The sequence below is a fragment of the Phocoena sinus genome, chromosome 19 (assembly GCF_008692025.1).
Source record: "Phocoena sinus isolate mPhoSin1 chromosome 19, mPhoSin1.pri, whole genome shotgun sequence".
NCBI classification, from domain to species: Eukaryota; Metazoa; Chordata; class Mammalia; order Artiodactyla; family Phocoenidae; genus Phocoena; species Phocoena sinus.
The window spans coordinates 52,980,371-53,007,223 of record NC_045781.1 but is presented as its reverse complement, the minus strand read 5'-3'; the positions used below and the strand labels follow the sequence as shown (position 1 = coordinate 53,007,223).

The 26,853-nt window shown below is 41.5% G+C and overlaps 1 protein-coding gene across 3 annotated transcripts; it reads left to right on the top strand.

Moving 5' to 3' along the window:
- The first annotated feature begins 467 nt into the window (after nt 1–467).
- MPHOSPH6 (M-phase phosphoprotein 6) lies at nt 468–26,550 on the top strand. Of its 3 annotated transcripts, XR_004347021.1 has the most exons (8): nt 468–582; nt 5,648–5,760; nt 10,893–10,983; nt 13,069–13,163; nt 13,621–13,987; nt 20,660–20,751; nt 21,593–21,632; nt 23,401–26,550. XR_004347021.1 is itself a non-coding variant. In XM_032613965.1 (6 exons), exons 3-6 carry the CDS (start codon nt 5,651–5,653, stop codon nt 13,751–13,753), a joined length of 429 nt encoding a protein of 142 aa, XP_032469856.1. In that variant the 5' UTR covers nt 556–582; nt 2,506–2,582; nt 5,648–5,650; the 3' UTR covers nt 13,754–14,322. The 3 variants fall into 3 exon arrangements, 2 of the variants coding, with proteins under 2 accessions (XP_032469855.1, XP_032469856.1); XM_032613965.1 differs by lacking the exons at nt 20,660–20,751; nt 21,593–21,632; nt 23,401–26,550 and adding an exon at nt 2,506–2,582 and having other exon boundaries at nt 556–582; nt 13,621–14,322; XM_032613964.1 differs by lacking the exons at nt 20,660–20,751; nt 21,593–21,632; nt 23,401–26,550 and having other exon boundaries at nt 13,621–14,322.
- Nucleotides 26,551–26,853: the final 303 nt, after the last annotated feature.

The window sequence follows — 26,853 nt, the reverse complement described above, 5'->3', positions numbered from 1 at the left end:
GACCGCCCCATAGGGTTATCGAGGATATAAAATGAACTTATGACACGTAAAGTGATGCAGAACATAGAAAGCCCGCCAGCCACGTTAGAAACACGTGAAAGAAACGGTCGGGGGCGTGGGGGCGACGGCTGCTGTGGCAACTATCTCAAAGGTCTCACCAGGGTGACTGGGTCGGCGAGGCAGGACTGGGTCCGTGAGGCGGGCGGCGCTCAGCCGGTGCGCGGCCTGAGGGGCCCGGTCGAAGCCCTCGGGGAAGGCCGACAGCGGCCAGGACTCTTTGGGGTCTCCCTCCCGGCGTCAAGTCGCTGTCACTCCTGCTTTGGCGACCGCGCCTCTCCCCTGAGCTTCTTCACTAGGCGAGCGCTCCCTGAGGCGACGCGCGAAAAGCGCGGGCCAAGCTGAAGCGCGAAAAACGGGGGCGGAGCCACGGGGCGGCACGACGCGATGTACGTAAGCAGGCGCTGACGCGCACGCAGCATCGCGCATGCGCGGCGGACCTAGTGGCGGAGCACGGCCGCAGCGGTGCTGAGTATGGCGGCCGAACGCAAAACTAAGTTGTCCAAGAACCTGCTGCGCATGAAGGTGCGGGGACGCGAGGGATGCGGGTCGGGCGGCGGGAGTACCCGGTCTTCCAGACCTGGCTAGAGCCGAGGCGGCGGGCGTATGGGGGCATTCGAGAGGCCCCGGAGGACCTCCAGCTCTCGCGGTCGTTCATTCACTTAGCGCCTGCTCTGAGTTAGGCACTGGGAACCGGATTATAAATCCGTCGGATTCTCTTTTAAAGCCCGCGGCCGGATACGAGAGACGCCTAAGCAGGCAGTTAGGATGCAGTGTACTAAGTGCAGTGATGCTAGAGTCGCCGGAAGCCCCTGGAATTTACTTGGGCTTCTGAGGGAAATGGCGTCTAGTAGAGACTGAAGGGTAGGTGGGAGGGTTGGGTACATAGCGGCATAGACTGTGGGGAAAGCGAGTTCAGAAGTCTGAGAGGCAAAACCCAAAAAAGCCGTTATTTCCAAGAACTAGAGGTCGTTCAGTATGTCTGGAAGGCAAGTAGCAAGAAATGGGCCCGGAAAAGGAGACAGTAATCACAAGATGCAAGAAATTTTAGGCCAGGTTAAGGATTTTTTTCTTTATCTTGTGAGCATTGGGAAGCAGTTGCGCACCGGGGAAAGTATCATGAGCTGTGCTTTTTACTTTTCACCGTTACTTTAACTGTCCAGTGGAGAATACATTGGTGAAAGAAAGACCCGACAAGGGACCAAACTGCAGTCATAACGACCAGCTAGAACTAATGATCTGGGTGAGGGGTTTCAGGTGATGATGGGGATAGAGAGAATTTTAACAGTTGAGGTGAAAGTGAATTATGTCACCCAACTTGAAAGAAAAGTGATTTTCAGATTTGAAATTGAATCAGTTTAACCAAATAATTTCAGGGTTGTGTGGGAGAAGACAAGAGTGTATGAAATGAATACAGGAATTAAAACAAGAGAAACACCCAAGCCTTAAAACTTAATAGTAGTGGCAAACATACTGTGTGGTAGACATTCAGTGCTTTGCATATCATAACGTGTGAAATCCACGTAATAACCCTTTGCGGTGGGCACGATTATTATCCCTCTCTTAGAGCTGAGGCACCTGAAACAAGAAGTAGGTAACTTGCCCAAAGCTACACAGCAATAAAGAGTATTGGCAGGACTTAAACTCAGGCAGTCTGGCTTCAAAGCCCCTGCTCTTAATTACTATCTGTACTGCTTGTTGCTGAACACCACTCATAGATGCAGACTGTTAGCTGTCATGTTTACAGAATAATGGAATTCCCAGTGAAGGGAAGCAAGGCATGAGTAATGTTTTGAAAGATTAAATGTTGCATGTGCAAGACATGAATGGAGTTGAGCTAGGGTGTAACTAGGGATGAATAGGGAGAGTGAGGGCGCAGGGTAAATCATAGCATAATTTATCATTTCTAACGTACTTCTTTCAAGCATATTAGCAACATTTGAATCTTTACTGAACAGAGTTTTTATTTTTGCTTATGGTTTGTAACAACATGTAAGTTTCAGAGAAGTGGACTGGCAAAGCAGACATTGAAAAGATTTTAGCAGTTGTTTTAGCTCTTGGAATAAGTCAAGTGAAGATGTGCTGGGTAATTAGGGCTCAGACCAACTATCTGACTCTTCAATTAGGAAGGAAGAAGTTAACTTAAAAAAATTATCCACCCCTACTTGAGTGATTGGGGAAGACACAACTGGACATTGGAAGCAAAAGAAAGAGAAAAAAATTACCCAGGTTCTCTATGTGGGTTGGCAACTTCAGCCATTGATGAGAAAGAACTTACTGGCAGGATACCAGGAGACACAGTGTATACAGATAGAGTGGGGTATCCTTTGAGAAGCAATGGAGCAGCTGCATTCGGTTTCCTTATCTAGCATAGCTGTTCAGCCAGAGCTAATTGTAGAGTAAGAATGAGAGAGTTGAGGATTTAATACTGACTCATTTGTTTTCTAGCGTACTCGAATTCCTCTGTCTTGGTCAGCTATTGGGGGCTGGAGGGTGATCCTGAGCAGAAGTAGAAAGTAAAGGAGGTAGGTGGAAGGGCTGTCAGTATGATGGAGCGGTTGTAGAGAGGGTACTTGTGATTTTAGCTCTTTTGTACTCTTAAGACAGAAATTAGTGAATTTTTTCTGTAAAGAGACTTCAGTCTTGTGGGCCAAACGGCCACTGTTACAACTACTCAGCTCTTCCATTGTGGCTCAGAGACAAATGAATATGACCTTGTTCTAGTAAAGCTTTATTTACAACAATATACATCCAGCCTAAGGACTGTACTAGTTTGTGAGACCTGCCGTAGGCCGTCAGTTGTGAGTAAAGTTAAATCACTATCTTTAGAGTATGTTCTTAGATGCTGTAGAGTCAGGAGAATTGGGGAGTTTCTTGATTCATATTCACAGGATGATCTATCCTTTCCATGTGTACAGAATGCGTGTGTGTGTGTGTGTGTGTGTGTGTATTTTGTATACCATAAATAATATCTCCCTGACTAAAATTAGGAGGTAAAAGGGCAGTTGGGCAGGACTGATGAGTTTCACCACCAAGAGTATAAGTGATGAAATGAAGCATCTAGGTTTAAAGAGAGCCATCCAAGAAAGGGAGTCTGGAAAAATAAGACAAGTCTAGACTCAAGTTCAGAGAAAATTTATTGAGTTCCTCTCGGGTACCAAGTACTGCCTGAGTACCAGTAATACAAGATGAACAAAAGACATGGTCTACTATTCATAATTTTAGTCTTTTGGGAGGCACAGAAAAAGCATAATGAGCCAGTGTTCATAAGGCTGTCTTAGAAGTAGGGAAAGGTATTCTTTTATGGGAACAGACCTGAGAAGAGCTTGGCCAAAAAAGTCAGGGAAGACCCAAAGGACACATGCTCTGGGCCTTCCCAGAGAAATATTTTGCCAGGCAGGAAATTGAAGCGTGATGTTGAGTAGCAGAGGCAGAGGAGTGGGAAGTACAGGGTATGCATTACAGAAATTGCCAATTCATCTTTCCTATGGTGAGGCTATAGACACAGGTGAAAGGATGAGGACTACAAAACACTTTAGATAGATTGCAAACATTTCTTTTATGTTTATTTAAAATAATGATAGATTCACAAGAAGTTGCAAAACATGTAGAGAGATGCCGTGCACACTTCACCTCCCTGTCTTATATTGGTAGAGTGCAGTGCAAAGGCAGGAAATGGACAGTGGTACAATCCACAGAGCCTGCTCAGATTTCACTGTTTTACATGCACTGCTTCATGTGTGGGGGCAGGTGTATGTGAGAGTGTTTATCGTGTGTAGCTTAATGGAACCATTACCACATTCAGGATACAGAATTGTTCCGTCACCACCAAGTTCCCTTGAGCGACCCCTTTGTAGCCACGCCCACTCCCTTCTATCATGCCCAACCTATGACAACCACGGATCTGTTCCCCATTCCTATAATTGTGTTACTTCAAAGATGTTTTATAAATGTAATCATTACAATGTGTAACCTTTTGAGATTGACTTTTTTCACTCAGCGTAATTCACTTGAGATCCTTCTAGGTTATTGAGTCAATCAGTAGTTCCTTTTCATTGCTGAGTAATATTCTATGCTATGGATGTACCATATACTTAACCATTCACCTCTTGAAGAGTATTTTGGTTGTTTCCAGTTTGGGGCTGTTGCATATAGAGCTGCTGTGAAAATTCTTGTATAACGTTTTGAGTGAATGTAAGTTTTCATTCCCTGGGATAAATGCCCAAGAGGACAGTTGCTGGGTTCTATGGTAAGTGGATGTTTACCTGTGTAAGAAATTGTCAAGCTATTTTCCACAGAGGTTATGCCATTTTACTTTCTCACCAGCGGTGTAGGAGTGATCCAGTTTCTCTACATCATCATCAGAACTTGATGTTATCACTGTATTTGTGAACATTTTTCAAGTCTTGTCATTTCATTTTGTAGCCTTTGGTAAAGCCCTTATGCCTAAAAATGCTTGTGTTTTTGGAAGAGCTGGAGTAGAGGGGAAAGTAATATGGAGCCTGGATAAGGGAAATAAATGGGGATTAATGGAACCCAGTGGAACCCTAGACCTAACTTCTGGGGTGCTCCTGGATGTTTTCTGAATTTATTTTTTCCCATATTGATACTTCATCATTTTGCTGCAGTTAACTTCTTGGTTTGTTCATCTGTCTCCTGAGGAAATATAGTTATTGTTTGTGCTAGGAAGAGACTAACAGCAGGACTGGCCTGTTTTGAGTTGAGCTTCTGCAGATTTTAGAATCAAGTGCAGCCGTAGAGTTGATGAGCGTTTCAGAAGATAGATGTAGGTGAAGAGCAGTGGGGTTACAGATACAGCTTTGCGGCCATCTGTGTTCACAGAGCCCTTACAATGCATCATTCGTCATGCTGGTACTGATGGAGATGATCCAAACACAGTCCCTGCCCTGAAGGTCTTCAGAAAAAACAGACACTCAAGAAATTAAAATGTCCTGAGACTAGTTGAAGCTGCCATGGGAAGCTTCTAGGAGAGAGATGCTGATTTCGCCTGCAGCTGTCAGGGACGATTTTACAGAGATGGAGTAGCCTTACCTATGTCAGAAGGGCTAGAAGTTGGCCAGGTGGAAGAACTTGAGAAGGGCATTACAAATCCAGGTCAGCAGGTGCAAAGGCCGATGGGCTTCCCAGGTCAGAGAGACGTTCGGATAGTACTGAGCATCCTCTCCTTTGTGGCCCCCTCACTTTCTGTCTCAACCTGCCTGTCCTGCTCTGTGGATCAGTCTTTTGTCTTAGCCCTTGCTCACTGGCTATTATGTAAAACTGAAATATTTAACATGATACTTATTGAATACAGTTGGGGGTTTTTGCCTGTTTTATTAAATCAGAAAAACTAAAATGTGGTAAAGCTCTTTTAAAGTCTTCTAAAGGAAGTACACATGTTGCTTTTTATGTGCTCTAGCAGGCTCCCTCCTGAAGTGGTGTTGTCAAGGGCAGGGCTAAGCTGCTTGGTCACCCCACCCCCACCCATGAGACAGGATTTCCAGAGAAATGAGGGAGGGCAGGTTGAGTTTTCCTCAACTGTAAGCTGGGAAAAATAGTTGCTGACACTGATTTTGTTTCGTTTTGACAGTTCATGCAAAGGGGACTGGACTCAGAAACCAAGAAACAACTAGAAGAGGAAGAAAAGAAAATCATTAGTGAAGAGCGCTGGTACTTGGATTTGCCCGAGCTTAAAGAGAAAGAGTAGGTTTTTATGACACTTTGGGTGTTCAAAGGGAAATCCCTGTAAATGTGATTGATCATTGCATGACATAAAACCCATGAAATAGTATCTATTCAGTTTCTTGAACTAGACTTGCAAATTTTTTTAAATTATTAAGTCTGTAAGAGTTCTAGTTTGATTTATACATTTTTATTGGTCCTCAGCCATCATTTATAACATCGTTCTTTTTTTTACATTGAATAAAGGAATCCAGCCTGTATATCTCTGGTAATAACTGGAGACCTTTTATGAGAATCAGTAATGTGCTCTGTATCATATTAAGTTCTGAAGATTAGATGTGTTCTTCAAGCCTCTCCAGTTTTGTTTCAGTAACAGAGTTCTCCATTAGGCTGAGCTTTGTAAAGGCGGGTCAAGAATGTTTTATTTTCTTTTTTTAATTTTTGCCATTAATACCAGTCATCTTAGCTAAGATGAATTGAGTCTATAGTGTGTTCTAGGAACTGGGCTAAGCACTTTACATCTCTTAATTATTTAATCCTCATAGCAAACTTGAGAGCTGGCTACTATCATTCCATCCATTTTATAGTTGATGAAACTGAAGCTTAAGGGAGGGTAACTAGGCCAGGGTCACCAGCTAGTCGTTACTGAAGCTTGATAACACACTAGATCATTTCTCTTCCACCTCTAAGCTTGGCTGATGCATAATAAATTTTGAATGAAGGAGTGAAGGATTCACATCATCAATTAATTTTTCTAAGTTCTTCTGGAAGCTACTTATCATTTCTCCTTGATGCTTTTCTTACCTTGGTAACCTCTGTGGTGTGGCAGTTTTATTTAAATTTTGTCAAATGACTGAAGATGCTGCTTATTGTCTCCAGGCCCATTTATGTCTTTCCTTTCCATACCTCGTAATTTATTTTCTTTCTAACACATTGTTTTCCATGGTTCATTTGGCGCGCTTTTTCTGAATCTTTTCTGGAAGGTTGGACATGCTTCTCTAAAGATAGAAAGTACGTCCCACCAGGAGGGATGGAAGGAAGGTATTTTGTTTTCTCTGCTTGCTTCTCAACTTGCTTTTCTCTTGCTTCTCAGAGGAAGCAAGATGTTGGTGAGGAAGGCAAAGATGATGCTGAAGATGGTATGAATTTGGGAGCAGGGGCTGGTAGGAAGGGACTGTTACTGGTAAGGAGCTATAATTTAATTTTATGCCTTGGCTAAACTTGCTCAAAGTTTTGCCACATGTTTTGTTACTTGGCTTTTATTGAAAAGCAAGACAGTTTGTATCCTGTTTTCAGTATTGTTTTTTTTCCCCCCAACACAACATGTTAGTCCCAGAAAAATGACCTCTACATTCCTTTCCTAGGGAGGTAGGTGTCTCAGTCTGTTCAGGTACTATAACAAAATACCACAGGCTGGGAAGCTCATGAACAACAGAAATTTATTTCTCACAGTTCTGGAGGCTGGAATTTTAAGATCAGGATACCCGCATGGTCATGTTTTGATGATGGCCCTCTTCCTGGTTCATAGCCAGCGCCTTCTTGCTGTGTCCTCACCTGGTGGAAGTGGCTAACGATCTCTGTGGGGTCTCTTTCCTAAGGCCCTAAACCCTTCATGAAACCCCACGCTCATGACTTATGTACTTTCCAAAGGCCTCACCTCCTAGTACCATCATCTTTGAGGGTTAGGATTTTAACATATGAATTTGGGGGTTGCGGGGGGGGGGACAAACATTCAGACCACAGCAGCAAATAATAACCTTTTGCCATCATTCAGTGTCCTGTTTATGTATAGGAACAAATTATCAGTTTAGGATGTTGGCAGGAAGAGATGACACTGTCAAATTGGGTAATTTGAGGAGCGTATAACAGAGACACCAAAGTGTGAGCAGGTGTAGGGGAGCCACTGTGGACAGTGCAGCACCTCGGTGGCTTGTATAGTAGAAATAATTTCCACTCCAGGCCTGGAGGATCAAGGGGAGGGAATGGTTACTGAGTCTCAAGACAGGCTGTGTGGAGAGAGCATCTTACAAGAGTTGCTACCTTTATTTGAGGGCACGGCCAGCCCAAGTAATCCCATAGGAAGGGAGCCAGCCGTTCCAGACAGCAAAGGAGCCCTTCCATGTATTACATTCAGATCAGCCTCCCAAGGCATTGATGGGGGGCGGGGAGAGTGGGGAATAGATCTGGAGGGGTAAATGGATGGTATGTCCCTGGGGTGTGTGTGTTTTAACACCCCAAATAGGGAGAGAGTGGAATGGATTGGTTAATTAAGTGCATGGGCTCTGGAGACAGGCAGACCTGGGTTTGATGCCCATCTCTGCTACTTGCTTACTTGGGATCTTGGGCAAGTTATTGAACCTGTCTTGTCATTTGTATATTGGGTGTGATAATAGTATCTGTCACTTACATTATGAGAAGTAAATGAGATAATGTATGTGAAGCAGTGACCACAGTGCCCGGTATAAAACACAAGAAATGTTAGCAGTATATGTGTTTCCTTATACTTGAATATTATGAAATTCACCCACTCTTTTTGCTCATTTGTGTCTGTGAATCTTTACTTCGTATTGTCATCTGAATTATTGCAGAGGGTTACTGCTATCTGTGAAACTGGAGATTCCATTGTGTATATGCTCTGGGAGTCTAGAGGTTGCCATTCAGCTGCACTGGGCTATAACTCAGTGACTGTTAGGGCTGTTCAGTGTTCATACCTCCCCTTTTGGGACACCCCTAGCCAGTGACCAGGCTATGTAGGCGGCTGAGGGTCTGGCTTCTTTGTCTCAACTTGGAACAACTGCAGGGCTTCCTAGAGTTTCTTGTAGGGGCTGAGGTCTTGGCATAGCCACGTTGCAAGTCAGCTTCTCCCTCAGCCCAGTCTTGCAGTCTTCGTTTCCATAGAGGGGCATCTGCCACGCAGCACTCACCAGTAAAACTTCTGCACGTAACTCTGTCTCAGAGACTGTTTCCAGGGAACCTGACACAAAATACTTAGGAATACTAGGAATAGAATTTACCAGATCCAAGGTTTTGCTGTGTTGTGGCTATATGGTTTTTCTCGAAAGGATGTGCCGTGGTATAGAGGATGTGAGTATACCCATTTTAATTACTCCTTTGCCATAGGATGTTGTTTAAAAAGTATTTTTGCCTTCTGTGCTTCTCGTGCTTGTGCATTGTGGCCTGGTGAACTTTAAGAACTGTGAACTCTGAGACTGACCCTACTTAGCAAACTGACAAGTTAGCCTGCCACAGTTTCATGGATCCTGGTGGAAGGTACGAGATTCCTGAGTCAGAGACAGAGGACTTTATTACTCACAGCACAGCAAGCAGCAGGAGCATCACATTGGCATCATTTCCCCTGATCCCAGGGAGGAGGATGTGGCACCCACAGTAGGTTTGCATCACAGCAAAGTCCTGAGCTTAGGAAACCTGAGTCTTTGATACTAGACTGCAAACAGACTCGCCCTTGGCTCCAATGGAGGCATTATCTTTATTATACTGGGCATTGAGCAAGTCTGTGCTTTGCTCCAGAGGAAGAATGAAGGCAAAGCTCTGCCTTTCAAAGCTGTTCACTGTGCATATATCCTTAAAAAGATATTTCGGAACAAAAGGGCATTTAGTGCCTCACTCACAAGGTGTGCTGAAATGAGAGAGTCCCATAGAGAATTATTTCTCAGCAGTGAGTTTTTGCCCTGTTTTGCCTTGCATATTATTTGTGGCATATTATTTTAGGCAAGTTTGTTTATTTTTTTCTGAGCAGTAGTTTCTCATCTGCAAAAATAGATGAATATTTCCCTTATTTGCTAACTGAATTAGTGTCGCTCATCATTGAAACTATGCTGTAGATAACAAACCACTTATGCTCCTTTTTATATTAATGTTACAGTTATTGGGCCAATAGAAACCCATGGGAAAGCCCTCTGAGGGGCCAGTGGCCCTACTATGGATCCTTTCCTGGCCTTTGGGTCCACCTCTTAACTTAAGTGAATGCTTAAATGCATATGTATGGTGCTTTCCTGAGGGAGATGATTTACTGGGGACATTGGTGATGTTTTATCACCTGTACTTCACAAGAAACAAGATCGGCCGGTTGAAAGGGAATCCCTAGTTTATGGAAGAGGCTGAACAAAAACTTCAAGAGAACATGTGCCTAAATTTTTTGGTTACAGTTGGCGGGCTGGTTTGGTACCAGTTGCTCCCTTGTGGCCAGGAGCGGAATAACCTTCTTCATGATTATCCATTGTATAAGTCTGTTATTTTTTATCTGGCCCCCCTCTAGAATGTAACCTCCATGAGAGCAGAGCCTCTCAGTAATGGCTGTCTCCCCAGCTCTAGAACAGTGCCTGGCACACAGTTTGGTTTAACAAGCGTTTGCCAAGTGAGTGAATGAATGAGCGCATCATGACAAGAAGCAGGGCAGGATTGCTTGACAAGGAACAATCTGCCATAAAGGCCAAGTATCTGCTTTCCTGGCTTGCTTTATGGTTGATTGCTGGGCTGTGGTCGGATATGCTTACCTGGAATTGGGGTCATACACTGGTGACTCACGGGAGAATCCCTTTTGGAGACTGAAACATTCACACTTGCATCACATTTCCAGGGCAACAGTGCCTCCTGGATGCCCTCTCAGCAGCAGTGTCATTTTTACCAGGGTGGTTTTGTAGCTTGATTTTGGTTTGGAGTCAGCCACCTAGCTACCCTGTTTCTGCCCATTTTCCAGTTCTGCTCATCCAGCTCTCCCATTGATTCTGTGAGATACCAGTATCCTTATAATAAATTACTTCTCTACTTAAGTCATCCAGGGCCAGTCATTATTTACAGCTAAGAGCTCCAATTAAAACACTCTTTTAAAGCTACCTAGGACACTAACTAATTTCTGCAGATTTAATAAAAACTTAGTGGGGGGTATAAACGTCAACGAACCTTTGCTTCACTTTTGGAAAATTCAGGTGCCCTGCCGCTCTTGCCTCCTAATGCTTTTGTTGACCAAATTAATCAGTTTTTATTTCTAATCCTAGGTCATAAATATTACTGTATTTTTTCTTGATTCCGCTGAGAACCATAAGATGTATTTTTCATTTGAAATCTTGACTTTTATTTGCTGTGCTTCGTTATAAGTAGTCATGGTATTAATACAGGTTTATTTTCTCGTCTAGGAGTTTCATAATAGAAGAGCAGAGTTTCTTGTTATGTGAAGATCTTCTCTACGGAAGAATGTCATTCAGAGGTTTTAATCCTGAGGTTGAGGTATTAAATATAATTGCTTCACATTTAAGATTTTTCCAATTGAATTCTTTCTGCTTATAATTGGGTTTAGGTTTTTCCCCACCAGATACCATTTCTCCTCATTATATAGAAAATAGCAAGTCTTGAACTATTGCTGTAGCTATTTAAAGAAATTATAGGCATTGCAGTCTAGTTTTATGATAGAATTGAGTAGATAATTTAATATAGCAGTATATAGTCCCGGAAAGTGCCACTGTTAAGTGTTAGAATTTTACCTCAGTTCTTTTGCAGGAATGTCAGGATTTTATTCATATGATGCTATTATAAAAAATTATTTTCTGGCATCTATAAATGTATCTTTTCTAGTGGAAAAAATGTTACTTAAAATTTGAGTAATTTGACTTTTTAATGGACAGGTTTTAATCCAAGCTTGTAAATAGATTTTTAAATGAATCTTTGAAAAGTTTGTCTGAAAACGAAATATTCAGCTTATAACTGAGACGTTCATTTTAATTTTCCTGTCTCGGGTTTGTAGAGAAGCACAGACCTTCGTTTAACAAATAACTATTACAACTCTGGCTTATATATTGAAAGCCATCTGTCAGGTACTTGACCAACCAAATGGAGGTTTGTAGTATAAAGCTTAGTTTTGTAACTATCACTTGAAGCCCCGGTTTCTTAGCCCTGGCACTTTTGACAATTGGGGCCAGATTATTCTTTATGGTGGGGGCTTTCCTGTGCACTGTAGGATGTTGAGCAGCATCCCTAGCTTCTACCCTCTACCCACTAGATACATATATACACCCCAGTTGTGACCCCCAAAAATGTGTCCAGACATTGCCAGAGGTCCCTTGGCAAGCAAAATCATACCCGGTTGAAAACCAGTTCTCTCAGGATGCTTATAGGAACCACAGTTAACCAAACTAAATGCCAGAGTTTATTTAAAGATTGTAGGTTGATTTTCTTTCTCTTCCTTTTTTGAGGGGATATGATAATTAAGGTGTTAAATTTACTTTACACAGAATCAGCACAAAGTGTTTGTTTTTAATATATTTCCTTGTTTTGGCCTGCTTAAGCTTTAGATTAGGAAGACAAAGAGGACAATGGGGTAAAAGGGAAAAAAAGATAGCAAAGATTATGAGTGGATGATGCCCAGAGACTAGGGTATTGGGCAGGCAAGGACTCCAAAGTATGTCTGATACAGTGGGAAAAGGAGTTGATCTGGCCCTCCAAATTTGACGTGGGAAGTTATTAGAAAATGACTTTAATCACTGACACTCTGTAACACTGAACATATTCTCTCTGGGAAAGGTTTTGAACTGTTTGGCTTGCGGGTCTGAGCTGTCATAAATTGTGAGAAAAGTTCAATGTACCTGGTTATAAAAAGAATGATACCAACTTGAGAGTACTTACTTTATTATAAGCAGGATGAACTTAGAACACATTTTTTAATATCTATGTGTTTCTAGTGATAAGAGGTAGTGTACTTTTTTTTTAAGTCTGTCAGAGGATAACTATCAAGAAAAGGTTAACGTAAGAAAAAGAAATGGAGAGACCCATGATGCGTGGACATCATGTGAAAATCAGTGCATTATCCACCCGCCTGTTCAGGGGTGGGGGAGGTCTCCTAATTATACCAGAGCCAGCCTTCCAGTTCTTCCAGCAGTTTGCTGCTCCTCTTCCTCAACCACCACCAAAAACTACATTTAAAATTACTCTTGACTGTAGTGTTTCTCCCATTTGGCTCAAAGTCGGGAAGTTCAAAAGGTATCTGAAAGTTTACTTCTTCTTTCCCCCAGTCACTAGAGTGTGTCAGCAGTGTGCCTGCTTTAGATACAAGTAACTAATAAATTTATGATCTAAAATACATTTAAATTCATTAACAGTAAGTCTAATCTAGTGGAACTTTGTCTTATTATTATTTTAATTCAGAGCTGGCTTCTATCTGCTTATTGTAGAATAAAGTATTATAGAGAATCCCTTATAAATTTTGGTTAGTCCTGTAGATTCTGTGGCTTCTGTGTCTCTACCTTCAAATACGTTTGACACCAGTTCCTTTAACAAGCTTTTTCCAGCCCTGTTAGTCCCCATTGTTGTATTTTTCAGAAATTAATGCTTCAGATGAATGCTAAGAACAAAGCAGAGGAAGTTGAAGAGGAAACAGTGGAGCTCGATGTGTCAGATGAAGAAATGGCTAGAAGGTAACTGTTACCTTGGACCAGCTTTATAATCTGAGCCCAGCATTCACTGTCTCTCACATGTGCACTCTTTCCGCATGGTGACTGGACTACCGTACCTTTGAAGGGAGTACCCCAGCAGGAAGTCATTTTGGCTTAGTCATCTTCTAACATGGCCTGGGGTGGATTTATACCTGTCACAGGCTGGCAAATTGAGGGCTTATTTCTAGTGCTGCTTCTAATACATATTTTTAAATATACATCTCAGTTTATTTAGGATAATGGAAAACCAAAACCAAAAACAGTGAAGAATTTAATCGTTCATAGAGAAGTTCATAAATTTTAAATCAGATGGTTTCTTTTAATCAAAGTTTTGATTTTTCTTATTCTTTGTTACGTACTTGGTTTGATATTCTTGACAAGTCTTGATTCCTACCTTTTTTATTTGAAACTAAACTTGTTGTGTATATCATCTTAACAGATACGAGACCTTGGTGGGGACAATTGGGAAAAAGTTTGCCAAAAAAAGAGACCGTGCCAATTATGAAGAAGATGAAAATGGAGACATAAAACCAATTAAAACAAAGAAGATGTTCTTAAAACCCCAAGATTAAAACTGGTGGCTTAAGATATGGCTCAGGGATGCCTTGTGAGAACTAGCACATTTTGGAACTCATTCTGTTGGTTCCTCTATAGTTATTAATGCTGCAATGTTTATTTGTACAGAAATGTATAACTTTGGAAACATGCTGTTTTTGGAACAGATGTGTGTTGGATGTTATACATCCTTTGCTTAATGGTATTCATCAAGAGTGGATTTTTAACCCTTGATCTTCAACTGTACATAGGTACGTGGTTGCTTCGTAAAAAATTTTTTATCTCAGATTTTTTTAATATAGTTCTCCAGTCACTGACCTTGAATTGACTCATGTAAACTGATACCAGTGTTTAAATTGCCCTTATGTTTATAATCATGTCAAGTCAGTTCATACATATATTTCGGAATCAAATGTCATGAGAATTTATTATCTGTAAATTCATCAAGAACAAACATGCCTCTCCAGGCTGAAATATTTCCATGCTACCAAGTCAATGTCAGTGTGTGGAATTATGTTTTTTTGTTTAAAGCCTTTAATTAATTAAGAAAAAAAATTGTTCTGTAATAAATACATGTTTTCATGTACTTTTTCATTCTCTTATACTTTCAAATAATAATTTTAGTGTAATTCAGTATTGGAGCTTTTGTCCAATTAGTAACTTTTTAAAAGCAGCCATTAATTTAGAATATGGTGATGTATTAGGTTGAACCGTAAGAAATTGCCTTGGGCCTCCCTGGTGGCACAGTGGTTGAGAGTCCACGTGCCGATGCAGGGGACACGGGTTCATGCCCCGGTCTGGGAAGATCCCACATGCCGCGGAGCGGCTGGGCCCGTGAGCAATGGCCACTGAGCCTGCGCGTCCGGAGCCTGTGCTCCGCAACGGGAGAGGCCACAACAGTGAGAGGCCCGCGTACCGCAAAAAAAAAAAAAAAAGAAAAAAGAAATTGCCTTTCATGGGTCAAAAACAATTATCGATTTTTGATAGTTCAGCCCAGTAGAATTTACCGCCAAGCAGACCATCTCCTAATCTGAACCTTATTCTAAGTAGTAAATACAGAAGCCCATGGAATTAAGTGTGTAGGTGTGTCTGTCCGTCTGGAGATATGTACCTAGGACATCTAAGAAATACTGATTTCATCTAATTATGTTCCCAACAATTAAATGAGGTGCATTTCTCCTCTCTCTGAATCTCCTTAGATTCAGATTGCTCTGTGACCTCAGTTCTCTGGTGAGTTATGAAGAGCTTGTGACTTTGAAGTTAATCTGACTCTAGTTCATTGTGAAGGCGAGGACAGTGCACCTTCTGGCTCCCTACATCCTGGGGCAGAAGCTCGAAGTTTTTCACAGTGCTTCGCTGGCACCACAATCCATGGATTTGTGGAATCCCTCAAGATGTTCTGCACAGCCTTACTTCCAATAGCTGAACCCATTTCCCAATAGAAGAAGTGGAGCAGTGGGCTTGTGCCTCTGGAATTCACTGGTCTTAGCACATACCCCAACACCCAGGAGCAGTGGGTGTAATAGGTTGGTGGAATGGTCTACTGAAGATTCAGTCATGGCCCTAGGTGGGGTACAACACTCCATCTTACAAAATGTAATTTATGTTTTGAACCACTGACCTCTCAGATGGGGCTGTTGCTCTCATCATGGTCAGAATGTATGGTCTGGGATCAACAGAGGCAGAGGGAGTGGCTCCTCTCACTGTTACACCCAATAACCCACTTAGGCATTTAGCTTCCTGTCCCTCAATTTTGACCTCCATTGTTTGGAGATCTGGGTTCCCAAGGAAGGTGTGCTCGCACCAGGGAGGACAACAGTGGTCCCATTAAGACAGAAATTGAAACAATCTGGTCACTTTACCAGTAAATCAGTGGGCAAAGAAGTTTACTCTCCTGGCTGGTACATGTGATCTTGGGAACAAAGGGACATGTGTTTTGTTCCTACACAATGGGTGATGAAGAAGGATGTCAAACCCAGAGCATTCTCCAGGGCATCTTTCTTAGCACTTCGCTGTCCAATGACAAATTTTAATGAAAAACTACAACCTCAGAGGTGGGAACGATTTCAACCCTTTAGGTTATGAAGTCTTGGGTCACCCTAGCAGGTGTCAACCCTGAGCAGTTGAGATGCTGGCTGAGGAAAGAGGAAACATGGAGTGTGTAGGGAAAGAATGAAGTTTATTAACTTGCGACCCTTACAGCCTTGCAACCAATTACAGGAAGAAATTACGGAGCAGCTTCCCATCTTTTCTTCCTTGGTGTGTGTGTGTACTAACTTCTTTCTCCTCCGTCCTCTTATTATTGTGTACATTTTTTTAAAGAGGGTTAACTTTGCTCCTAGCCTTGAGATAATAGAATATTCAGATGGGTCTATGACTAAAGTCCAGGTGTAACTGACAGGAGATAAGATGAATAGTGTAACTGTTTCCCAGAAACGGATACAATGTCTGCTGGGATTTTGGAGAACGAGTGAGAACATCTTTTGTACAAAGGATGTTTGCAATTTGTTAGGTAGAAATGGAGTTTTTCTTCTGGGAAGTTTAATCACGTTTAGAAGTGTGTGTGTGCGTGCATGTGTTCACGCGCACGTGTATGCTGAATGGCCCAAGGGACAGACTGTTGCAAATATTAACCTGTTGTTTCTCAGATTCAAACACTCTTCTATACTCAGCTTCTGATGCTGGGCTGGCACTAGGCAAACCCCGTTTCTCACTCGCCAGCTGCCTCCTTACTAGGATCAGCCGATGGAGCCCAGAAGGAGACAGCAAAGCTAGAGGGGGAAGAAAGGGCTTGGCCCTTCCTGTCTGCTTCCTCTTTGCTTCCTCTTCCTTTGCCCACCCCCCACCCCCCCAAACAATACCTCTTCACCCCAGCAGAGGATGGCGTTCCAGTCACAGTTGTTGATAACACTTGGTGCCCCTCAGATGTCTGCCTGGTACCCTGGCCCACAGGGCCCCCCACTCAGCTCAGAGACACTGGTTTTACGTGAGCAGCAGCTTTTTTAAGTTGTTTTTGTTTTTTTTTTAATGTGGACCATTTTTGAAGCCTTTATTGAATTTATTACAGTGTTGCTTTTGTTTTATGTTTTGGTTTTTTGGCCTCAAGGCATGTGGGATCTCAGCTCCCCACTAGGGATCAAACCTGCACCGCCTGAACTGGAAGGCGAAGTCTTAACCACTGGACCACCAGGCGAGACCCTGAGCAGCAACTTCTTGTCCGAGGTCTTGAATTTCAGCTCTCCAGGGCCCTCCAAGCTTCTAAAATTGAACAATTTCAGCCTCTTCCCTAAGAGTGGCAGCTTCCTGCATGATAACCTTAAACGTTCTCTTTTTGCCTTTTTAGCTTTTTAGTACCCCATTAACAATTTTTTATATTAGATTTCCCCTGTTAAAATAAGGATGGCTTTTATCTCCTGACTAGATTTTGACAGATACAGACTCATCCTTCAGCAGTAATATCTGAAATCATGGGCTCGGTACGGCTTGAAACCCTGCTTTTTCTAATCTGCATTCAAGTTTACAACTATTAAAGTAAAGACGTTCAACCCTTTCCACTTCCTGGAAGTTATCTCGTGTAACCAGAAGTTAGCAGACCACTTTTTGGAGAACACTGCCCAGCACAGTAATGCCCATCGGCTTGTTTGCTGAGTCATTCATGTTCATCCCCTTAGTTGTCAAGCTACTTACTGTCCTCTAGGGCAGGAACTATATCTTACCTTTTTTTTATTTACTCCTGCACCTAGCAAGGGATATGGCTCATATTAAAGGCTTTGATAAATGTTTCTTAAGTGAATGGATTTGGGGAACCAGTTGGCCTACAGAGCACGTTTAAACCACACTGCTATGGCAGTAATGACCAACCAAATGAGAAAAAACAGACTTTTTTCTGAGCTTGCTGTATAGCTAGGGAGTCAGCCAGCATCACTTGTGCCTTAGCAGACTCAGGCAGGCAGGCAGACAGTGGGAAAAAGGGAAAGGTTAGGCGTGCCTTGATTGGAGGCTGTTGGCATGGGAAAGTTAGAGGCGGCCAACTAGCAGCAGGGCATCCTCAGTCATTGGTTAGGGTCTTGTATTTTACTTTCTCTAGTTGGTCCCAAATTGCAAATAGGGAGAAAAATTAAGCAAGTTGTCAGTTATTAACCAAATCCTGACCATTTGGGGCTGATTGTTACAAAGTTATCTTTTAGCTTCCTGGATTGTCCCTGGAGATAGCCATCTGACTTGCTGCCAAGTCTGGCTTGTAGCAGGCTGGCTTCCTGAGTTGTTTATTATAAAGGTTTGATTTCTTGGGCAGGTTACTGCAGGTTATGAATCAAAATTCTGTTTTTATATGTGGTCTGGCCATTGTCCATTTGTGTATTCAGTCTCACAATGCTCAGGTTTATTTCTAATCGTACTATAAAATACAACCATTTGATCATGTCTCTGAGGAAGCCTGCACCCAATTTAAGAAGAGGATGCCGCCAGTGGGATCAGGGATGTTTGTGCTCCAGCCATTAAGGGAGCTGTCTGTGCTGGAAGCAGACCCTTCAGTGGTTAATGCCACAGAGACAAAGCCACCAAATCAGGCGACTGAAACTTTTTGCCCTCCCAGATCTTGGGGAAGAAAACTGAATACCACTGGCTAATGGATACAAAATTCAATTTAAAAGATAATCATCATTTCACTCATATACAACCAGCCATTCGCCAACATTCAAGTTGGTTGACGAACTTTATCAAAGTGGGCTATTTGGGGAGGGAGAGAAGATATAGCTATAATAGTAATTGCAAGAAAATCTCCAGAGAACTTCCCGTGTATAACGTCTTTTATGAAGATACCAGTTTCTCCACTCGCCTACCAAAACACTCTTACATTTTCCCAATCCTGGCTTCAGAGAACATGTAGGTGCCTTATCATTTGAGTCCAAGGTGTATTGGCAGCTTCTTAAAAGAGAGTCTGTGGTCTGACTTCCCCTCTCCCTGTAGGCATAGCCTTCCATAAGCAGTTTACTAAAATTATTTGGTGTCTTTCTAAGTTTTTATAGAGCTATAAGCTTCTCACTACACGGTAAGTTCTAATTTTAATTTTAATCATTATGAAAGTTATTAATCCATAAATGGGCCCTGTTTAGCCCTCTTTGGACAAAGAAACTATTTACACAGAGAGGATACTACTTCCCAAGCCAGCAGCTCAATTTTATATCCTGGAGTTTCCCTCCAACATATTTAGCTTGTTTTCCATGTGGCCCTGTGTTTTCACTTGCCCCAGGGAAAAAGATGCAAAATCACACTGTTCTCCATAAGGCGTAATCTGGTTGCTATCCCTTGCTAATTTCTCTTCCATCCGCATTGTCTGGATGGGAGAAAAGCCTGTCTGCCCATGAGTAGCAGGGGTAATCGTGTGTTGTTGCAAAATTGCAGCAGGATCAAACGACCATCAGGTAACGAAGATGACAACCTGACAAATATTGGCAGATTATGATTCCCAGCGACTTGTCTTTCTCCTCTCCCACTCATGGCAAGCTCTCACACCCACGTCCCCATCTCCCACTTCTGCTCTGATCATTGTTCCTGATGTCGCTTTACCACATATGACACCCACGTCAAGTGGATGGGTCCTTGAACCTTTGCTACTCCTACTTCAGATTCTCATTTAACCTCATTGGGATGGGAACAGCTTAAAAATGGATAATAACAAGTGTGCTGTTTGAGCCATAGACCAGATTCTGGAGTCCGTGGTAACAGAAAACCTGAGCTACCTCAGGAGTACAAAGCAGACTCCCACACTTGATCATCAGAAACCCTAGCAGGTATTTAACCAAGAAGGGAGCTGGTAATGGAGGACCCAGATGTTACCTGGAGGAAAATGAAGCAAGGTAGAAGCAGTTACTCATACCACTGCAACAGGCATGCGAAGATTTGTCATTAAATGTCAGCCAAGTGCCGGGAATATTTCTGATATTATTCGACTGTTTGTTTGTTAAACAAATGTTGAGTTCTGACGCTCAGCCAGCCACTGACTTTGGACTGGAGATATAAGTTATTGCCTCCATTTTATCCATGAAGAAACTGAGGTACAAAGACATTCTGTAACTCACCTGATGTCACACAGCTTTTAAGTGATAGAGCAGTATATGAGCCCAGATTTACTGAACTCAAAGCCCACACTCTTTCTCTTGTGTCACACTACAGGGGAAAGCAAAAGACTAGAATTGGGAAACAGGCATAAAACAACCTAGCTCCATAAGACCCTAATTGTTCCCAAACAGAATCTCACAGAATTATATTGTACTACCTGGTATTTTTTTAATATTTCCTTTTTTCTAAATTTACTTTTTCCAGATGGTATGAGTTAAATTCACATTAATAATCTGTTTTCAACGTAAACGATTAATTTCATAAATAGGGTATTCTCTATATTAGTGATCCCGTATTAAGAAAGATTTCACATGTCAATCTATGGTAACAAAAAAATTGGAAAAGCAATTATTTGATGAGTGCTCACTTGGAGTGTAACTGTGTCATCACATATTCATTTAGGTCATATTCTATGATATATTACCTAATTTCAAAGCAGGAATTATGCCTCACTGTTCTTTGGTTCCAAACCAAGTCCCTCATGTAGGGCTTTGTAAAGAAGTAGGTATTTAAAGATAATAGTGAATTGAATGGGAAAAAAATTTTTTTTCTGTTTACCTAGCCTCACATAAATGTTTTCAGTGACTCTCTGTGAATTTATTTAATAAATATTGGCTCCTCAGAGATTTTGCATACTTCACTGTTTTGTGAGATAATTCTATCTGCAGGCATATATTCACAAATTCAAAGTCTTTAGTTGAAGTTTCAAGAGTAATGGAGTAGAATTTCAGTACCTTCCCCAGGAGGTTAGAATTATAAAATTCTTAGTTTGGGATTTACTTCTCCCTTCTGATTTATTCCAGGCACCAGATTCTACTCTCTCTGTCAAACAGAATATGCAAGGCATCTGAGGCTGATTCTTCCCAGAAATTAACTCCAGGGCCTACCCCATCTGGTTAAGATCTGGCTGGGGAAATTCCCAGGTAGAAAGTTAAAAGCAACAAATGGCTGCTTCTGGCTGCCTATGGTAAAATAGGTAAATACGGTTTTAAAAAGCCAGAGAGATGAACTACAGAAGGAACTGTTTAGTTTTGTAGCAGAATTTAGAGGAAATGTGAGGGACAAGGGTGGTCTTTCTAGCAAGCAAAAGGTCCTCAAAGTAAGAAAACGCAAAGATCAAATCTGGAGTGTTGTCAATAAAATTTGGTCTTAGAATAATTTTCAGGTAAATCGTCAAAGTCAAGGATGCAGCTGTAGACCATTTTCTGATTTTGAGATGTCAGATTTAAAGGTATGTCTCCTAGATCTTCTTTGTTATGTAAGAGAGATTCCAAGAATCTTAAGGGGGGCACTTTGTTATGCAGCAATACCTAATGAAAATACCAACTTTAAAACGTCTGCCGATCTTATCTGTACAAGGCGTGGCACTTTGTTTCTTTCACCTGCATTTCCCCGGCTGCTAGTGAGTTCGGGAATCTTTTTTTTTAATTATTATTTATTTATTTAGGCTGCTCCGGGTTTTAGTTGTGGCACACAGGATCTTTAATTGAGGCATGCGGACCCTTAGTTGCAGCATTCATGCAGGATCTAGTTCCCTGACCAGGGATCGAACCCCGGCCTCCTGCATTGGGAGCGCGGAGTCTTACCCACTGGACCATCAAGGAAGTCCTGGGAATCTTTTTTTTTAATTGAATTACAGTTGATTTACAACGTTGTGTTAGTTTCAGGTGTAGAGAAAAGTGATTCAATTATATATTTTTTATATATATCAATATATATATTCTTTTTCATTATAGGTTATTACAAGATATTGAATGTAGTTGCCTGTGCTATACGGTAGGTTCTTGTTGTTTATCTGTTTTATATATCGTAGTATGCATCTGCTAATCCCTAACTCCTAATTTATCCTTCCCCCCACCCCTTTCCCGTTTGGTAGCCATAAGTATTTTTCCTATGTCTGTGAGTCTATTTCTGTTTTGTAAATAAGTTCATTTGTATCGTTCTTTTAGATTCCACGTGTAAGTGTTATCATATGTTATTTGTCTTTCTCTGTCTGACTTACTTCACTTAGTATGATAATCTCTAGGTCAGCGGTACCAGACCTTTTTGGTACCAGGGACTGGTTGTGTGGAAGACAGTTTTTCCAGGGATGGGAGGGGGGATGGTTCAGGCAGTAATAGGAGCAATGGTTCAGGCAGTAATGCGAGTGAGCAGGAACGATGGGGAGCAGATGAAGCCTCGCTCGCTCGCCTGCGGCTCACCTCCTGCTGTGTGGCCCTGTTCCTAACAGGCCGTGGACCAGTACCGGTCCTCAGCCTAGGGGTTGGGGACCCCTGTTCTAGGTCCATCCATGTTGCTGCAAATGGCATTAGTTCATTCTTTTTTATGGCTCGGTAGTATTCCGTTGTATATAGGTATCATATCTTCTTTATCCATTCATTTGTCGATGGACATTTGGGTTGCTTCTCTATCTTGGCTATTGTAAATAGCGCTGCCATACATGCATCGGGGTGCATGTATCTTTTCAAATTAGAGTTTTCATGTTTTCTGGATATATGCCCAGGAGTGGGATTGCTGAATCATATGGTGATTCTATTTTTAGTTTTTTAAGGAACCTCCACACTGTTCTCAATAGTAGCTGTATCAATTTACATTCCCACCAACAGTGTGAGAGGCTTGGGAATCTTTTCTTGAATCCCTGTGAATACCTCCTACCACTGTAAATTGGATAATAAGGTTTGGAAAGGGAAAAAACATGTTTCTCCGAATTAGCCAGGAGAAATCAACTCTGTGGGATAAACTGCAGTGCAGGTATTGCTGGAGAGAAATTTGAAGGGAAGCAAATAATCCCAGAATGTTAGGTTGCTGGCTGGCCAGTTATTACGCAGGGTGGTAGTTACTGCACAAACTTGTGGTAAGACTGTAGCTGATTTCAGAACTGTTCAACAGATTATGGCCTCTATGCCCTTGATTCTGGGAAAGCTGGCATCTGGATTCTTAGACATTACAATCCATATGGCCAAATGTACAATTCTGAGGTGAATTCTATCCTCTGTAGCAAAAGTAGCAGAAGCCCTAGAGCTTCCAGCAGGAATCGAGTAGGAAACCACGGGGCCAGAAGGCTCGCTGGTGAAAGAAAGTGAGGCTGAAACACGTGTCCTCACGGTGAGGCAGACAGCTGGGTGGCGGCAGAGGGTTTCAAAACACCCTCCAGCATCCATCGATTGTCAGTCAGTAATTTTCAAATCAGAAACTGTGTGTTTCCAAGTGTTTATAGCTGGGAGCAGAAGAGCAAAACTAAGAAATGCCTGAAGTCTCCCTGAGCTTACTTCTCCCAGATGAAGAGATTACAAAAAAATGAGAAATAGATGCCAGTGATTCCAAAGGTGTGAGGAAGTAATAATTATGAAGCTAAGAAAAGCCGTCTCGTGAATGTGAATTATGCGTGTTGGAAGCTTATTGGCTTTAATACTTAAAAGTGTTAGAACTAGTACTGTCTTATTCCAAAAATTCTAATTCATATTAAATCAACTCTGAATGTAAAAAATCGAATATAAATTCACTCTTCATTTCCTTGATGAGGAATAAATACTTTCTTCCTTAGGAAGAAAATGAAGAGGTGGAGGAAGTATGGAAAGCTGTTTCTTCACTGAACTTCCCTGAGACGGGGCCAAGGAAGAGATTGGCTTCAAGCTGAAGATTTTAAAAGTAACTCTTTTAAAAGGTCAGGTCATTTTATGTGTCTCTTTTATTTTGACACTCTATCAACTGGTAAAAGGAATTTCTGTTTTTAGTCAACGTTGAGGTATAATGTGTATGTGATAAGATGCACCCATTTTAAATCTATGGTTTGATGACTTTTGACAAAAGTATTCATCTGGGTAACCATCACCACAATGGAGATGTAGACTGCTTCCATCCACCCTAGAAATTCCCTCATTCCTCCCTGTGGTCAATTCCTGATCTCCTGTCTTAGGCAACCACTGATCTGTTTCTGCCACATTATGTTAGTTTTGCCTGTTCTGAAATTTCATATAAGTGGAATCTTATAGTACATATTTTTTTGTACCCAGGTTCTTTTGCTTAGCATAATGTTTTGAGATTTATCCATGTTGTTTGCATGTTTCCTGCACTTCCAAAATAAACTGCTTGCACTTGAACCTTCATTTCAGGGTCTGCTTCTGGGGGAACCCAAATTGAGACAGCAACTCTGAGTCAGACTTTGGAACAATTGTTATTGACAATGTATGGGTAGATTGGCAGGCAGACAGATAGATGATAGATAGGTAGGTAGATAGATAGATAATACATAAAATCAAGAAAAGGATGATTGGAAAGGAGAAGGATCACAGACTTTTATCTAGAAAATTTGTATTGATTACATTCATATTTCTTACTGAATGTTTAAAAATGGCAAATTTCTTTCAAAGATTTTTATTACGGAATTTCAAATCTATACAAAAAAGTAGACTGAATAGTATCATAAGTTTCCATGTACCCATTTTCCAGCTTCAACAACTTACTTACAGCCATCTTGTTACATTTATACTTCCATCCACTTACCCCACTCTATATTATTTTGAATGAAATATCATGTCATACCATTTCATCTGAAAATATTTTAGTATATATGTCTAAAAGATAAGGGCTTTTAAAATAACTATTATCACATGTAAAGTAACATTTTCTTAATATCATAAAATATCCAATTCAACTATCTAACAAATGTCATATTTTTTTTTTTACGGTTTGCTTAATTCAAGATCCAAATAAGTTCTCCACATAATCACTCAGTGATATTTCTCTCAAGTGTCTTTTAATCTATAGTTTCCCTACTCCATCTCACTCTTTTTCTTGCACTGCATTTATTAAATAATTACTTGATATATTTTAATTTACTAAGATTTGGCAAATTACATTTTTGCTTCCTTTGAGTCATGCAATTTATAACCCAGTATTAGTCCAGTTCTTTACCATGATTTCTTCTTTTCTGCAGACTAATGTTGGAAACTTTTATTTATATTTTGGAAGGCATTCTCAAAATGTAAATGCTTGGAGGCTGTGGAAACAGCCATATGTATATGAAAGTAAAATCAGGAGCTCTCAGAAGCTAGATAAGTAAAGAGAATGAGAAAGCCAGCAATAAATGCCAAATTACTTTTTAAATCTCGAAATCAATCATGTCACTTTCTCTACTTAAAATGTTTCTATGGTTTTCCACCACACTGGGAATAAATTCAAAACTCCTTACCCCGGCCCTGTGTGGTTCAGACCTGCCTTTGTAATCTCACCTTACTAGCTCTCAGTCTCTTATGACCATACAATCAGACGGCCTTCTCTCCAAACCTCTCTCCTCAGTAGGGTTTGTACACTTGCTTTGTCCTCTGTCTCGGTAGTGCTTGTTCCTGAGTGTAAACAAGTCTGCCCAAGATGGAGGACTAAACAGATACAGACGACTACGCCCCAAGTTTAAAAACATATAGCCAAACCTGAAAACAAAAGACAAAATGTTCCCGTGGCCACCAGGGGAACTTAGCCCCAGTAACAAGCAGAAATCAGAACCGTGTGGCCCGGGAATGCAAAATGGTGCAGCCACTTCGGAAAACAATTTGGCAGTTTCTTACAAAACTAAAACACATTCTTACCGTCTGATCCAGCAATCACGCTCCTTGGTATTTACCCAAGGGTGTTGAAAATATGTCCACACAAAAACCTGCACACAGATGTTTATGGCAGCTTTATTTATAATTCCCCAAACTTAGCAGCAACCAAGATGTCCTTCAGCAGATGAAGGGATAAATAAACTGGGCCATCCAGACAATGGAATGTTATTCAGTGCTAAGAAGAAATGAGCTATCAAGCCATGAAGAGATAGGGAGGAAACGTAAATGTACGTTACTGTGTGAAAGAAATCAATCTGAAAAGGCTACATACTGGATGATTCCAATTCTGTGACATTCTGGGAAAGGCAAAACTATGGAGACAGTCCAAAGATCGGTGGTTGCCAGGGGAGGGAGGAAGGGTGGATGAATAGGCAGGGCACAGAGGATTTTTCGGGCCGTGAAACTATCTGTACGTTACTACAGTGGTGGATACATGTCATTACACACTTATCCAAACCCGTAGAATGTATGACATCAGTAAAACCTGAGGCAAATTCTGTACTTTGGGTGATTATGACGAGTCAATGTAGGTTCATCATTTGTAACAAATGTACCACTGTGGTGGGGGATATGGATAGTCGGGGAGGCTATGTATGTGTGGGGACAGTGGTTATATTACAAATCTCTGTACTCTCCCCTGAACTTTGCTATGAACCTAAAACTTCTTTCTAAAAAATTGTCTTAAAAAAAAGAAGAAAACAGCTGTGTGACTCATGTGAGGCTGTCTATAAGATAAATCCTTTGGGAACTAGACCTTGAACTCATGCCCAGAAATGGAATCACCCATGATGATAACTCATTTGAGCATAGAACTCTGGATTGAAATTCATTTTCAGAAACCCAGAGATCAAGAGCTATTATTCTTCACAGACCCTCCCTGAAAAAAGTATTAAAAAATGGAACTAGGAAAATAAAGACAAATGTTGTGTCATGTAAGAAGAATTAGTGAGGACAGAAATCAGCAAAAATTGATTGGACAGTCTACGTGTGCATTGATTGTAAGTTGTGTAATTATTTAAAATTTTTAAATATGCATTGATTGTAAGTAGTCTTATTATCTGGTTTAAAAAATAACACCCGGGGCTTCCCTGGTGGCACAGTGGTTAAGAATCCGCCTGCCAATGCAGTGGACACGGGTTCAATCCCTGGTCCTGGAAGATTCCATATGCCGTGGAGCAACTAAGTCCGTGTGCCACAACTACTGAGCCTGTGCTCTAGAGCCCGCAAGCGACAACTACTAAGCCCACGTGCCACAACTGCTGAAGCCTGCACACCTAGAGCCTGTGCTCCGCAACAAGAGAAGCCACGGCAGTGAGAAGCCCGTGCACCGCAACGAAGAGTAGCCCCCGCTCACCGCAACTAGAGAAAGACCGTGCGCAGCAACAAGGACCCAA